At 39.4% G+C, this 16647-nt stretch overlaps 1 protein-coding gene across 3 annotated transcripts in view; it reads left to right on the top strand.

Annotated features, from left to right (window-relative positions):
* Positions 1-16647, top strand: part of DIP2C (disco interacting protein 2 homolog C) — a 272627-nt gene that overhangs the window by 219542 nt on the left and 36438 nt on the right. For all 3 annotated transcript variants that reach the window (XM_072327844.1, XM_072327842.1, XM_072327843.1), the window contains 5 exons: positions 1577-1700; positions 3337-3458; positions 5192-5303; positions 5415-5524; positions 8251-8381. In XM_072327844.1, the coding sequence (XP_072183945.1) occupies positions 1577-1700; positions 3337-3458; positions 5192-5303; positions 5415-5524; positions 8251-8381 (599 nt within the window). The remainder of the gene's footprint in view (positions 1-1576; positions 1701-3336; positions 3459-5191; positions 5304-5414; positions 5525-8250; positions 8382-16647) is intronic.

The raw sequence follows: 16647 nt of genomic DNA on the forward strand, positions 1-16647 counted from the left end.
TTGTTGTGGTGTTGTTTCGTGGTTGTTTTTTAAGAGATAGGCTACTGGTTAGGCTGCGGTTGGACTTGATGATCTTCAAGGTCTTTTCCAACCTGAGTAATTCTATGATTCTATGATTCTGTGTATCCTTAGAAAAAGTTCTCATAGTAGAACAATCCAGAAAACCTATCAAAATTGCCTGAAATGCATTTTTCCCCCGTTAGCTTAAGCTCTTCCTTGACTGTGTTTGAGGTGTGACGTTTCTAAATGCCAAGTGCTGCATGATAACATGCTGTGACCCTACTTCCAGATCTTTCTCCAGCTGCTCTCTCTCCTCTCTGAAGCTTGTGATCGATATGTACTGTGGTGGTGTGAGGGGTTGTGCTGATGAATGGAAATCAGCTGTCAAGTCAAATCCTTAGCATTTCTTGCCCTGTGTTAATATAATTCGAAGAACATTTCTGTAAAACAGAAAACCTTATTACTAGCGTGATGCGGTATTTTTTTTAATTGTGTTGCATTGCATTTTTGATGCACTGACTTTTTAGAAGAATATGTTAGCTTTTTATTTTTCCTATTGGTTTATTAAGCTTCTCTTTTTCAAGTGCTTGTGATATGTGGCAGGTGTATCACAGCAGTGGTGGAGGCTGAAATCCTCTTTCTCCCCAGAGGAGGTACAGGAGAGCATCCTTTTCCCATGCTGCCCCGTCTCTTTACTTCAGCCCATACCTGGCCTGACCAGCTCTAGTAGCAGTCAGTCTCCTGATTGCTTGTTTATTCTTTGGCTTCTCCAGAGTTGTCAGCTCTGGCAGTGAATTCTGTGATACATACACATACATTTCTCTATATGTATGTTTGTGTGTATGCATATATCTATCTCGTAAGAGAGTGCAAGAATTCAGTTTAAAACCCTTTGTCCATTTGGCAATTTTGGAGCGGTGCTATCTGAGTTGAATTGACAAACTCTGGATATTGTCTTTTTCTTTTTTTTGCTTACTGACCAGAGTTATTTAAATTCAATAAATGTCTTTTCTCTTTCATTTATATGCATGTGTGTAGCTTTTGTTCTAGACTAATTCCTTTCCCCTGTCACAAAGCATTGTTTTCTCTGATGCCTTTTGTCTCATCTATGAAAGTGTTTCCCCCGTGCCATTTGGTTTCATTCTGAGGTGCAGACAATGAGATGCAGTTTTCAGGGTTGCTCTCTGCAGATCCTCTGGATTGCTGCATAAGACCACAAAAGCACTTTCCTGGCTGTAGCAGGAATGCTGCATGTGTAGAAAGAGAAGGAGTACAGTTTACGTGAGCATGGCATTGGCATGCTACTGTGACTTCCTTGGTTAGAAAGGAAGCACTTTTGAGGACACTTAGTACAGAGAGAGGAATGGAGAATGTTCCTTTCCTTGACAAACATCCTTTTTCCCTCCAGCTACAGTTTGGCATCAGACTGAAAGTTTCTTTAATTAAGGTGACTGTGTGACATACTGTGGATTTAGGAAACTGCAGCACCTCATCCAGTAGCTTCTACTCTGCAGAGGAGAACAAAAATCAATGCAGCACATTGTCGTCTGTGACATTTATCTTTCTTCCTGTGCAGGGAACAATAGCCAACTCATTAACGTGTGTCCAGCTACATAAGCGAGCAGAGAAGATAGCCGTCATGCTGATGGAAAGGGGGCATTTGCAAGATGGAGACCATGTGGCTTTGGTTTACCCACCAGGTAAAGAGCCGTGTTCAGTGCCTTGATGCTCCCTAAAGTATATCATGAGCTTGTAGAACAGTACAGCACAGGTTTTACCAGCCTGTGAACCAGGTGAACTGGCAATACAAAATCTTTGTCCTATGTGCATTTCTCTGAACTTAATTGAACTTAAAGGTTTTCCCTTCGTGTATGTGTATGAACATAGATACTATATTCGATGGGTTCAGATTAAGATTAAGCGGTACTTTTAAAACCCCTCTTGTATAAGCAGTCAAATCTAAACATTAATTCACTGCTTTACTTTCAGTTTGCTTGAAACATGCTATTTTATGAGCACGTGGGTCTGCTAAAATATTCCATCTGCTGAATGTTCTTAGGTTCACCTGTCAAATCCCCTTTTGAACGTACTGCATTTCATAAGGATAAAGCAGCAATTTCTGCAAAGTAATTAACCTTTTTAGAGCAGAAATATGATAAATAGCGGATGATTAAGAAATGCCCCAAAATAATCAGTATTTTGTATATATGCAGATCGTTTCCACATACACAGCTCTGTGGTTTGATTTTTTTCTACTATGACATAAGGACTTTAAGCTTGCATTAACCAGTACCATCTTTGCCATTTGCTTAAAGTTATTTCTGATCTAGTGCTGCTCTTTTATCTTCAGCATTTTGTGCGTCTTGATGAAATAAACAGTCTCATTTTAAGTCTGGATTGTGATATTTCAGTTGAAAGAGACTGCAAGATAATGGTTAAATCATTATCACTTTTAAGCAGTTTCTCAGTGATTAATATGAGAAATCCTTTTCCACAAAATAAATGTGTATTTTAAATTTAAGGTTTTATTTCCTGCATTTCTCTTGCCCTGCATAAATCACATTATCAGAGGAACAATAAACCTGTCTGTACTCCAGATCCGTTTCCAGTGGAATAGTAAACCAGTCCCCATTGTTATCTTGGCACAGCTTGTGTACAGAACGAGAGAACTATCAAGCAGAAGTCACGGGGTCTTTGTGCCGTTGTCAGCTCAGCTTCCTTCTATGGCCTGGTGTGTCCACAATCTGACACCTGCAGTCAATGTTTATAGAGATGAATGCTTAGTTTTATGTTAGGAGCAGGCATTCAAAACCAAGGGTCCATTTTTGATTGTGAAATTTCAGGTAGACAAGTCAAAGCTGTGTATCTGAAATTAAAAATAGCATGAGAAAGAAAAAGTCTAACAAGCCTTCAGAGGTTCCTTATGCAACTGATAGGAACAAACATAACATTTCCTTATCCTTTTGCTGGGACACCCCACTTCTAGAAACTCATTTGAGTGTAAATGAAATTTAGGAAGATGATTCATCTGTAGAAATCAGTCTTTTTACTAGTTACTTCCTGATCCTGAAAGTAGAGCTCACCGAAATGATGATATCTGGCTTCAGCTTTGTGTGTCGTTGATGGTTTTTCATGCTCAGGAGAACAGTGCAATTGAAAGTAATCAGTGAAGCTGAACAAATACTGACAAGGGGCTGAAAAAGAAGTCTGTTAAAGGACTTAGTCACTCATTTAACCTTCTGAGTTGAGTCCCAAATAATGTTTATGCTGACACAGATGTCTGTGATGAAATGATTTGATTTTCAGGGGAGGATTTTTGTTTTGTTCTTCATGCAGGAATAGACCTGATTGCCGCATTTTATGGTTGCCTGTATGCAGGCTGTGTGCCAATAACAGTTCGACCTCCGCATCCCCAGAACATAGCGACGACGTTACCTACGGTGAAGATGATTGTGGAGGTGAGCAGGCATCTGGAAGTGCATGAGCAGCTGAAATGGGCAGTGGACTTGTGTAGTGTTTGGGAACAGAATAAATGGGTTACTGTTAAATGGGTGATAATGAGTTACAGTTAAATAGGTGATGTAGATTGAGGGGTTGTATTCCTTCCAGAACTTCAAGATTTCAGTATGTTTCAGAGTCAGTGTTGTTTGGCAGCATGCAACTCCTGACTTCAACAGTCAGCATTTTTATGCTGTTGTGCTACATCCAGGAAATAGAGCAATATGCCAAGCATGGTAGGATTCCCCACCTGGCAGTGCTACACTCAGCATCAATAAAAATCCCAATGGGAAAGCTTTTGCCAATGGAAAGCTTAGCTTGGCTCATGCTGAACTCTGCAAACCCAATTGTTTTGCAGTTTGAAGCAATTACAAAGTTCTGTTGTGAAGATACTGGTTGGTGTTTCTGTTTTTGTCCAGGGAAGTATTACTCTGGCCTTTTATTTACTACTTTATTCTGGTATTTTGGCCTCACCTGAGCACATTTTATCTCTGATGCTCATGAGTAACTGCATTTCCAATCTGTTGAATGGAATTCCAAATCTCTGAAATAACAGAATTTGAAAGAAATGTGATTTAATTGATGATTTCAGCTAGCGATAGTTATAATTTGGTTCTTTCCTCACTGTATCAGATGCCTCAAAATGTCAGTAGAGGTATGAGAAAATGGCCTGTTGTCTTCAGGATTCTCATTATTTGTTGTTTTGCCACTTGGTGCTTTTAAGCATCATCTGTTAAAGTTATAGAAGTGGGGTAAAATGAGTTACATTGTTTCTCCTGGTTCTCCTTTGATGTCTAATAGGCAAACCAGGTCTGACTGGTTTCTCACTGAATAAGTGGGGCAGGTCTAAGGACTTGCAAGCATTTTCTCTTAAAGACACCAAGTCAAGACTGACTATAAATAAAATAATGGTAATAATTAGTGATATTAATGCCAATCTGTCTTAAAAACCTCTCAGCTCTGTTTTGCACAACTTTTCTTTCATTTTGGAGAGGGATGACCTTGTGGAAATTAGAATATTGAGGTTTTTATAATCAGAAAGAAATATTCTTGTAGTTGCTACTAAAATATCTTTTTAAATGCATCTAAAAGGAGAGCAGCTTCAGCATGTAGCATCTAAAATTCGGAGCAGATGGTAGTTACAGTAAATTCTCCATTCCTTAGTGGAACTTTAACTTAGAGTTACCTCTGACAATATCAGAAGAATTACGAATGCTTTATTACCAGCACTAGTGTCAGGAATATATGACTAACGTAAAATTGACTAAAGATAGTAAAAATGCTCATATAAGTGTCAGGCTGGGTTTTGGTTTATGTTAAAATATTGTTTATAAACCAAGATATATTATCTTGATATAGGAAATGTTCTGGTCACAGTCTTCTGTACTGGCATCCTGGGTTGATAAGTGATATAATGTACTGGAACAGTCACATTCTCACTGCTAAGGTGCCTTTAGTTTCATTACAATACTCTGCTGCTCAAAGTGCAATTTTAATGTAATTTGTAAAACTCATATGGCTTTGTTTGCTTTGTGAGCTGAATTTTTTGTGGATCTTTTCACCTCCTGATTAGAAAATATAAGACTAATATATCTGTGTCCTGTTCTGGCATAAAACAAGTCATGGTCTTGCTCATTTTGAGAAGAATTAATCAGCATCCCATTGTGTTATTACTTGTTTGTTCAATTCCTAGGTGAGCCGCTCTGCTTGCTTAATGACTACACAATTAATATGTAAATTGTTACGATCGCGAGAGGCGGCAGCGGCAGTGGATGTCAGAACGTGGCCTCCAGTACTAGATACAGGTGAGTGCCAAGGCTAGGGCTCTGCTGTCTTTTTGTCATTATTTGTCAAGCATTGAGAGGTCTTTCTGTCACTGGAGTCAGATAAATACATTCATTCTTTATTTTCACCAGATGACTTGCCAAAGAAACGGCCTGCACAGATCTACAAACCTTCAAACCCTGAAACACTTGCTTACCTAGACTTCAGTGTCTCCACAACTGGAATGCTAGCAGGGGTAAAGGTAGGAGCTTCTTTTAACAGCTGGCATTCCTGCTCCCATGCCTGGCTGGCAGGTAGTACATTGCTGCATATTTGTAAATTCTATTGATTTTTGTTAATAGAAGTTGAACTGCTTCCTTCCTTACAGTCATTATTTGATTACTTTAAATTGGCTTTATTGGCTTTTCCATACTGCTGTCCATTGTGCAGGAAGTTTTTAGCTCTTCTCCTGCTCCAACATGCCTGCAGATAGCCTAATAGCTTGTCTGCCTGAAACATTCTTTAATGGAAGCATCTATTCACTCTGTTTTATGAAGGAAATGAGATTCAGTTGTCCCTCTTCTAATTTGCTCCAGTGCCCATCTATTGTTTGTTCCTCATTGCAGCCTAACTGCTGGCCATTGGTTTTGAATATTCTCTTATTCATTTAATTAAGGGAACTCTTACATTTCTGGTATATTTAACTCGTACAAGATTAACGTAATCAGCAAACTGTGTTTGTGTAGTTGATAAGCTTTGGCATGTTGAGCTTTTTAAATCTCTGTTTTGACATTTTCTCCAACATTCAACACGGTTTATCAAAGCTGTTTTTTCTGTCTTGTAACATGTGTGTTATTCCAATGTTGGTTTCAGCAATGCACAGGCAGAGGTAAAATCCCTCTCGTATTATTATCTGTTACTTCCTTACTCCTATCTGTCACATATCCAAGGACTATGATTACTTTGACATCATCCATCTATTTTCAGGAACTGTAAGAAAACAGATCTGTTAACAAAGAAAGCATTGTTTACCCAATTTGAAGCACAAAGTGAAGTGACCTGCCCAAGGTTGACTAATGGCTAAATGGCTGAACTGGCTTATGGTTATGTATCAGACACTCCTAGATTGGTATCATCTAACCTGAGATGATGAGCTACCATACCTACTAGACATGGACAAGTCTTTGGGCTCCTCAATAGTTAACAGACAGAAGCAGAGACTTTCAGAGTGTAATTCCTCTGGTTTATTTGAAACATCTATTTTTGAATTGAAGCGAATGTCATTTAAGTCTTCATTTCCTCAACAGGGAGTCTTAAATGATTGTTTGAGACATATTCATCTGTATTAAATCAGATCTGAATTCCACCTTATCAGACCCATAGAACTGACTACTAATTATACAAAGTCAATATTGGGAGACCTTTAAGTCAAGGCCAGGGCAAGGTGAAGAATTTAATGTGGCTAAAAGGAAATGCAGATAAATGTCTCATGGAGTTCTTGATTAGCCCCAGATATCTGAGTCATAAACCCTCCAGATCGCTAATTCAGCAAGTTGATATAAATAGTGCCATCTACGAGATCATTGCCAGTGATTCATTAATTATGGATGGATAACCAGAGGCCACAAGGCTTGTCATAATGCAGTGGTGATTAATCAAAAAACAATGGCTAAACAATTTACATGGCTTCTGAAAAGCTGTTAGATGTTTTATAGTCACTTTGGAAGTAGTAAATTCCACACAGGTTTACTTTCAGCTTTCTCCCTAGCTTGAGCCCAGTAAGGTGTAAAAAAAATCACAGAATAACACTGGTTGTCTTGCAGGGTTCAGTTTAATCCTCTATGGAAAAAACAATCTTGACTGAGCTAAAGAAGAATTAATCTCTTCAAACTGCAGACATTCACAGTGTAGACACCTGTTTTGAGCTGGTCTTTGTGCATCACATGGAGCACGTCCAGCTTCAGTTAAGGCGTTCACAGACAGCAGAGAAAAAGTAACTTCTTGGGTGACTTCATTCTATTTATTAAGGATCAAATAAATTTTACCTATCAGGTGCTTGTTTTCCCCTGCTGACTGTAATAGCGTTTAAGGAAACTAGGCCAATATGTAGCAGAGATCAAAGATTAGATGAATTAAAGCCTATCGAGGCTGTCCTTCTAACACAGGGGTGCTTTTGGCTACTAGCAGAGAGGACAAGGATTAAAAGAAGTTATTGTGTTCCCACTGTAGTTTGAACTATTAAGCCAGAATGGGCGAGTCTGTAGGAAACTTCCTAACACAGTTGTACTAAGATGTTGTCAATAAGGAGGTTTGAAATTACTAGGAAAAATGCATCAGAAAAATATCTTTTTGATGAGTGTTTTTGTTTCATTTTTCCACTGGCTTTATCTCGGAGAGCTCTCAAGATTAAACAAAGAAACAAAAAGGCTGTTTCTCAGCCAGCAGCAGGTTAACAAAGACATTTTACAGGATGTTTAGTGTCTGTTGGAGGCTGCTGAATGATTTGCTTCTCACTCCCATTTTGCATACAAAAACCTCTCTAATTTAAGAATGTATTGACAATATTCTGTCTTTATTGTATAAGTACCTCCTTTGAAATATATGACTGAAGATCAACAGAGTACTTCAAATTATATTCATGTCCTGCAGTCATTCATGCCTTTGTTCCTCCAGAAAATTTAGCTCATTATCGTTAGGTTTGCATACAGCTTAGAGCGCATCTTTAAACCACACACAGCTTTCTCCATAAAACACTTCAAAATTATCATTCTTTCTGTCTCTCCATCTCTTTCGTGGTTATTTGGATGTCCTCGTGAAGGAAAATTTGTTTTCTTAGTTATAAATTACTTGTGTATTTACACTGAGCACAAAGTCAATATTTATCTGTTTTCTTCATCCTGTAACTGATTTAACACTTGGCTCAGTTTGGGAATGAGTCTTCTGAGTGATATAGTTGATCATTTTAATTACTTTGCTGTTGTCTTTCAGATGTCTCATGCAGCCACTAGTGCCTTTTGTCGTTCTATTAAGCTGCAGTGTGAGCTTTATCCCTCCAGAGAAGTTGCTATCTGTCTGGATCCGTACTGTGGACTTGGGTTTGTCCTCTGGTGCCTCTGCAGGTGAGGTTTCTCCCCAACCTTTTAAAATATCACTTCCATTGTGCTATAACACAACAATCAGGATGGGAGGAACAGATAGTACCTCAGGGACTATCACAGGCAATTAGAATTGCCAGGAGCTGTATGGAGAATGCTGTGCAGAGAATACACTTGCTTTGAGTGGGGCATGGCTGCAGGTATTTAAGGCTGAGGAGTGCAGAGCATCAGCATGCCTGTTCATTGAGCTCCTGCTGTTTCACTGCTCTTTCTGCTGAGTCTGACGCGTTTTATTTGATGAGGACAGTACTCTACCAAGGTAGCTTTAAGGAAGTGGTTTCCTGGTTTCCTCTTTTTCATTCTGTAATCTGAAAGCACGGGTGGATATTGGGGGACTTCCTCATTTTTGAGGCACACGGATGTGATTTTTTTATAGCATTGTGTAAGAGTGTTTTATTACAGAAGGTATTTGTATGGCAATAGCATATATAGCTATAAAAAAATACATCTTGTTAAATGTGAATCAGCTTTTTTATGAAGAGGAATTGTAGAAATTGAACAGTTCTGTCAATCTCTGTGCTCCAGGAGGTTACAGTTCAGCACTGAAAGCAGTTCCATTGATTTTTATTTTATTTTATTTTATTTTTTAATTCTTCTTTTGATTTTTCTAAGACAGCTGAGTTGATGTAGAGGCAGAAGGGACGAGCTGTGGGAATGTTAATAGACCATAGTTTTATGAAGACATCTCAGGCTGCAGCAGTCCAGCATCTTTATCCATGGAAAGTTCTTTGGTATTAACAGTACTGCTGGTTTTAGTTACTGAAATCAAGATAACCCAGGGCAGTAAAAGTGCCGCAGCTCTGGATAAGAACTGCTGCAGCAATTTATTTTCAGCAAGTGTTGCTCATTTAAAAGCACTCTACTGGCACTGTCATTGCCCTTGCCTTTTCAAACATATTCATATTAAGTATGAAATGGGCCAAAGGTTAACAGCATTTATTATCCTGTTCATCGGTAGTCCTTAGCTTAGCTTAAACTATACTTGCTCTAATGCTACTTCTTGTTTTGAAAGTGTTATTCCAGTGTCTTGTTTTCGTAGTCCAGAAATACTGAAGATTTAAAAAAGATTTCCACAAAGTTGAGACTTTTAAGTAAATCACTCTGTAAATTATTTTTTTTAATAAATATTGATATGTTGAAGTCAGCTGCATATTTATTCTATAGATTCATGTGTCAGCAATGTTAGACCTTTCCTGTGCTGGGCTGTCAGATTCATTGGCAAAGATAAATCTGCTGAGATGCATTCACTAAGTTAAGGCTATGGAAGGACTGTAGAGCACTATGGTTATCCCAGCTAAGGGATAGGGGGGTAATTCAGCTAAGGAGGATGGGGTAATGTCTGACATGGAACATCCAGTAATAACTTCTATGTAACATCATTATATAGCCATAGAATATAGATAAATATTGGTGTCAAAAAAACTGAATATGTTGTGATGTGTGCAAAACTCATTGATACAGAAATTCTTGTTTATTTCAGAGAACAATATTTGGAATGAGCAAGCATTTGCTGCTCTTAGGTCCTTATCAATACTGATAATGTCAGCCTTCTGCAGAATTTTGACTATGAACAAGGCAGCAGACCTCTGGGAGAAAGAATCGAGGTCTGTGATACTCTATAAAATAGAAGATTTCATACCATTTTCAAAGAAAAGAAAGGAAAATAAGGAGCTGAAGGAACTGAAATCAGGGCAACACTCTAATCTTGTGAACCATTGTGTCAATCTCTTCTTTGTCACTGATTCTGTTCCCGTAAAACCAGAAAGATTGCAGGCTGCTCAAACTCTGGCTGTCATTTAAAGAAAGCTGACATCAGATACGGCTTCATTAATTCTTCTTACAAACTGAATTTCCATTTCATTACTATTTTAGAAATGGGTATTATTTGATGTGTTCTGTAATAGCAAAAAGATACATCCTGGAGCTTATTAGAATCTTACTTTTTATAACTTAAAACTTTGCAGTTTAACCTTTGTAGTTTGGCATACCAAAATACTTCCCAACATTTTTCAACCCAGATTCTACCTCAGAGGATTCTACTGGAAAGATAAGGTTGTCTGTCACCAGTGCCATTAGCTAAATTAATACTTCTTATGGCACATGGAAATGAAGTCAGATCTTAATTTTTCATCAGCTGTGGGGTTTTGAGAGTTAAATAGGAACTTTTTGTTTTAGGAACCCAGCAGGAAGAGAAAGCAACCAACTCTACTGGCTGCAGTTGAAATGAGCAGTACATTTGAGTTCCTTTGTTAACTAGACTGAAGGAAGCATTGACAGAGCAATGAAAGAAAAACTAATGTTTCGTCCTCATTGTAGGTGCTTAAACATTGTTCTGGCCTGCTCCTATGTAGTGTCACAGAATGTTCCAATCTGTGAGGTCAAAGCTGCTTAGGAAAGCTGTTGGAGCATGGAGCCAGACCTTTGGTAGGTTTGGAATATATTGCATAGTTTTGCAAAGTTTTTTCAATGTATTTATTATTTTATGGCCTGAAAGGTATAAAATAATAAAGAAAAGAAACCTTGCAAAGCAGAGCAATACATTTAAAAACTGGGGTTTACCAGATTTCCTCTAAACTGGCTGTGTGCTCCAGCAGGGCTTCCTTGAAACCTTTGTCACAGAACAGAATGACAGCAGTCATCAGCACTATGTGAGATCTATCTAGATAGATCTATCTATCCAGACTTTCTCATTTTAGCAGCTTGTTACTGACAACTCAATTTAAAAATATTCTATTTTTTCATTTTTCTCTTTTAATTGTGTTATTTATCCATTCTGAGAGGCTAGTCAGAATATTCTAACTTTCCTTGCTTTATATTTTAAAGATATCATATGCTTTAAAAGTTGTAAATATCTTTCAATGTACAAATAAGTGAAACTAAGTCAAAATGCTCAGATACATTTCCTGAAATTAAGATGTCCCTGTCTTAATGCTGATTACTGTGGAGCAGAATAGAAAGTTCTACAGCTCACTGGTAAGGATATACTTAACTGATAGTTGCCAAGTGATGCAGCGTAACAAGAATTCTCCCTCCATCGTACTCACAGGATGGTTCTACACTGAAAAACAGAATTATTCCAAAATGAAAATTATCAAAATTAATAATTTTAAATAAATTATATATTAGTAATACTCAGAAACCGTGATTATAACAGTACAAGTGAGTAAGACTCAAAATAGGCCAGAGGAACTGGACTTTCCAGTCTGCAGTGGCAATGGGTGCTATTAAATTGTCCTAGGAAAGCTTTCCAGGTAAGGTTTGATGAAGTGACTTCCTTCTGTCCCAATCCTGCTGCACAATCCATAGCCACAAGCAGCCAGTGATTTATCAGAGTAGTTTCTGCAACAGGAGACCTTGAGGTTTCTTGTTAAACAAGCAGGTGGGGCTGTGCAAGATGTAAGGAAGTGAAAAATTAGCAGAAAAATTGCAGTTTACAGAACTTTGGTTTGCCAGGCTAACCTGAACGTATCTACCAGCCATGAGAATTTCGCCAAATTTCCAGCCTACACATACCAGATTAAAGGCAGGTTTACATAAAGAAGCCCAAATAAATGCCACATCAGAAAATAATAATACTGGCATAGGAAATGCAGGATATGGACATAGCCATGTATCAGTGATTGCAGAGTTCATAACTGGTTCAGGAATCTAACAGTACATCTGCCAGACTCAGAAGTGTGTCAGTTTCCAATGGCTACTGGCCATCTGTGGAAGAGGCAGTTTGCTTTTTCTCTCCATTGCAGTAGGTCTGTTAAACCTATCTTAAGTATAGGAAATTCAAGAGCAACTGAAAGCCCTACTTTATCCTGATACATGAACACAACAGATAACTCCATTGACTTTGCACCTGACTGAAGTCATTAACATGTGTGAGTAACTGGAGCAGGCCCAAGGCTGAGCAATGGCTAACAAATAACTTATAGGACCGCAGTGAACAAGGCTGGTCATGTTTAACTTCGGCCTACATTAGGGTGCCTGCAGTGCCAGTACCCATAGAAATGACACTGATGTCAGTAATATCCAACTTTTGGGGGTGTTAGGCAAGGGCTGAAGGTATCATCAGAGGTCTGTGGAAAACTTTATTTGTTCAAGGCAAGATTGCTGTTCTAAGCTGCTTTTTTTTTTCTTTCTTTCCTACCCCCCCCCCCCCCCCCAACTTCCCCCCTTCCCCCCAAATATAAATTGGAAACAGAGGTATTTATATAAAGCATCTTTGTTTTGGAATGATGCTGAGCACAGATAGGCCTGAGTCCTATGGGCCCAGGTGAGATTATATACCTAGACAGACTCCCCTGTGGCTTATCAACTCTGGTCCAGATGATTGTGGTGGTTTTTCCTCAGTCCCATGCAGATTCCCTCAGCTCACTGACTAATTTCAGCATCTGAAGTATTTGCAAGGTGACTGAATTGTTTTCGGCCCAACCAAATGCCATCAATTGCAAAATACCCGTATCTGTCCCACATCACTAAGAGCAAAATATCACCCCTAGAAATGCAGAAATGAAATGCATATACTTGTAAGACTTGATGCTATCTACCTACCTCCTGCAGTTAGAAAAGCAGCTCATATCACCTGAGAAGGACATCAGAAGTGATGGCAGCAGCAAGTTAATAGCCTGCCAGAGTGCAATTCCAAACTGCAGTTGCCATTTGTCAACATTTATTGTCCTGCTGAATTTTTTTGGAACTATAATAAAACCTCAGACTTTATTGTTAATCGGCCTTAGCACAACATGGGGTAAATCTTTGATTCAATAGAACAGTTAATTGCCAAGATGTCCTTCCAAGCATCTTTGTATGCTGCCAAGCAGCCTGCCAGGCCATGGAACCAGAGTTGTGATCAGATGGTGCTATCATAGCAAAATACATTGTGGTGCTTTTACCTGGAGTATTCTTGTCCTTGGGCAGCCCTTGCACAGTGCAGGCTGACAAGGCTTTTCACTTACTGCCAAATTCCAAAGCTTTGTCCCCCACCTGAATACTCTTTTCCTCTCCATCCCCTGAGGAAGGACAGCATTTCTAAATGATGATCTCCCATCTCAGCTACAATAGCACTTCATTCTGCATCAGCATCCCAAGAGTTGTTTTCACAAGGTGGTTCGGGGATGCTCTCCTTTTTTGTCTTCTTTTCTTGCCTACATATAAAAGTGATGGAGACTGATAAACAGATGTCCCAATCTGTCAGAAAGCCTCTGCAGTTCTGCACTGTCTGCTCCTGTTCTGAGACGTATCTGGAGACAGTTACTCTCGTGGCAACAGATTTCTACAGAAGTGGAATAAATGATCTTGTTTCAGTTCCATTCCAGTGTTTATAGAACTGAATTTTGAAATTGCTCTGACTCTGATTCCTTGTATATTGTTTCAATATGAGAATGGTAATTTTAGCCTCCACAATTTATATTTAAACCCCCAAGTTTTCTTAATATCCCATCTGATCCCTCTTGAGGCTACAATGTTTGTAGTGCTGTTCCTTCTGGAACTAGCAAAATGATGGTGTAACAACCCATCTTTCTTTAACGAAGGTGAGATGGCCCTGTTTGTTCCTTTCTTTGTTTTCAGGATTAGATCTACCATGTGTATATCTGCAACACATCTCTACTATGCCTAGAGTTACACAGAGACAACAATGACAAAAGTTCCTATAGGCTTGAGACCATATCTGGCTTTATGCAGCATCCTTCCTTGAGCAGTCTGCTCAAGCACATAGTCCTCTGCTTGTTTGCTGGTTTTCATACTGAGCAAAGGCCCTGTAATGCTCCACAGTGGTTTGAAAGCACCAGAGTGGTAGACAAGCTTCACCTAGCGATACAAGGGAGGATGTTTTCTTTCTCAGCTTCTCTGCACCAGAACATTAATGACATACAGCATCTCTGGGGTTAATGTGGAAGCATAATGTCTGAAAAATTGCAAGGATATGTGGCTGCCAGGAATGTTTTGTTGCTTGGAGTGATTCACAAAACCTGCACTGTGCTTCTGAGATGAATTCAGGGAGGTGAGCCAAGGCCTGCCTGACATCATGATGGCCAGGTGCTGCATAAACCAGTTCAGCTGTGGAACTGGCATGTTTACTCCAGAAATGTGTCTCTGTGTTACTTCTCCTTCCTCCACCGACTGCTCTAGTGGATCAGGTGATGTGCATGGCTTATTAAACTACAGCTAAGTAGGCAAAGTCTGTGTTGGTGATCAAATTTCCAGGCATGGTATCATCTTTCTGTAGGTTTATGTTGTCTGTAGACAAGAACAGCATACATTGAGATTCTGCGCCATAGTCAGTTTCCTCCCTTCAGTTCTGCATTTCAATTCTAAACTCTTCAATATTTCTATCTCAGAAGAGGGACTAGTAGTATCTTCATTTATCTGTCTGAACAGGGTGATGTTTGTAGTCAGAGCATGTTGTTGCCTGATCTGATTGTAAGACTCCCACAGTCTGGAGAAGAGGGAGTAATTGTGCATCCAGTTCCAGGTTCCCTAATGGTGTCCTGCATGGCTCATGGTGGGGAGGTTAAGAGTGAGCAAAAGTGCATTTCTTATTTGTCCAGCTTGAGTTATCAAAAGCAGGGAGGCAGTTCACTCCTCTCATTAGTGTTGCCGAGGAAGGAAGATTTGTCATTATAAATCTGTTTTCCCAAATTCTATCGTTTTGGACTGTTTCCTGGTAAGCTGCACTTCGAATCAATGTTCTATTCTCCTACTGAAAAAGCAGGGCAGTGTTTGTCTCCCTTATTACTCTGGAGCTGGTTCGGGCACTTTTCAGTACAGTTTGTTCTTTGGGTTGTTTTTTTAATGATCACATTGGAATGTTCTACCCAGGTGAGTAAGTGGCTGTTGTGAGATATTAGTGTGGTACTGAATGGTCTAATAATTCTCCCATACTTGACCCCTGGCAGCCTGTTTCTTGTTGTGCGGATCTTTTTTTCTCCTGATAGTGGCTGCAACAACCAGAAGTGTTTATGGAGGGGGGGTGGGTTTGATGCCAGATCTCATATTCCTACAGGTTGGAGCCCATCCTGGGTTCTTACTCTTCTGGTTACAGCTTCTCTTGTGTATGAATTGTGCATGTACTGGGGCAGATCACACACCTTGATTGCCTGCGGGGCACTAACATTAAGTTTGTGAGGAACTGAGGACCTTTCGTACTCCCCGAAAAAACCTAATGGAATTGGCTGAGAAAGAAAGAGTGAAATGGTATTTATAGTAAAATCTGTTCCTGCTCCCTCGCTGGGTTTGATCTGTCAGCTGAACTCAGGCCACGCTCTTTTCAGGTTTTGGTAGCTTTGCCAACATCTCTTTCCACAGACTTAAGAAGTGCATACTCAGGGTTCAGTCGTACTTTATTCTGATTCCATAAAAGCAGCATGAAAGCATAATGCTTCATTTGACTGTCCAGTGCTAAAGTAGTTATGTCAGCTCTATCTGAGAACACGTCTCTTTGTGGCAACTCACAGCTCATGCATCATCAAGAGTGGCGTAAATGTGGACAAGGAGTCAGAGTCAACATTTTATTGTATGATAAATGAAATTGTTTGAACTGTGGTTCATACATCTTCTGTGACATCTTCTGGCTCCTACTCCAGTGTAACCCTAAACAGTTTGGTTAATTAATTTACTGTGGCTGGACTTGTATACCTTTTATGCCTATATATGTTACATGTGAAGACATCCAAGTTGTGTATGGATTGTTCCAAATTGCACAACTTTTAAACATGCTCTGATCTTGGGGATGGGGGATGGGAGGCACCCGCTTGCCAAGAACGGGAGTTGTGTGAGCATCGCATGTTCAAACACTGCGTGACGTGTATCTTCTCTTCTTCCTAATGTCAAATGTTACAGAGATGCTCAAATTCCTGAAAATACAGAGCCATTTTGTGTCTTACCTCAGGCACTTGGATTAGAAAATGATGGCTTTACTTTAGCAAACTGGCGTTTCAGGTTTTCAAGTGACAAATGAATTTCCCTCCTGTGCATGATAAATCTCTGGGGCTTTATGGTCCTCTTTCAGAACTTTTGTGACTTGGGGGGTTATGCTGTGACTGTTCTGATCTGTGATCACCTGATGCTTCAGATGATGTTCTGAAGAATCTACAAATCATGGATTAATTGTGAAAGAGACTGTAATAGTGATGGTACATCAGCCTGTCTGAGGTGAATGAACAATGTAGGACCCGTGGGAAATAAAGACATCAAACTGGGATTTTCTTTTCCTTGGGGACAATTTTGGGCAGCACAGAAA

This window comes from Excalfactoria chinensis, chromosome 2, assembly GCF_039878825.1.
Source record: "Excalfactoria chinensis isolate bCotChi1 chromosome 2, bCotChi1.hap2, whole genome shotgun sequence".
Taxonomy (NCBI): domain Eukaryota; kingdom Metazoa; phylum Chordata; class Aves; order Galliformes; family Phasianidae; genus Excalfactoria; species Excalfactoria chinensis.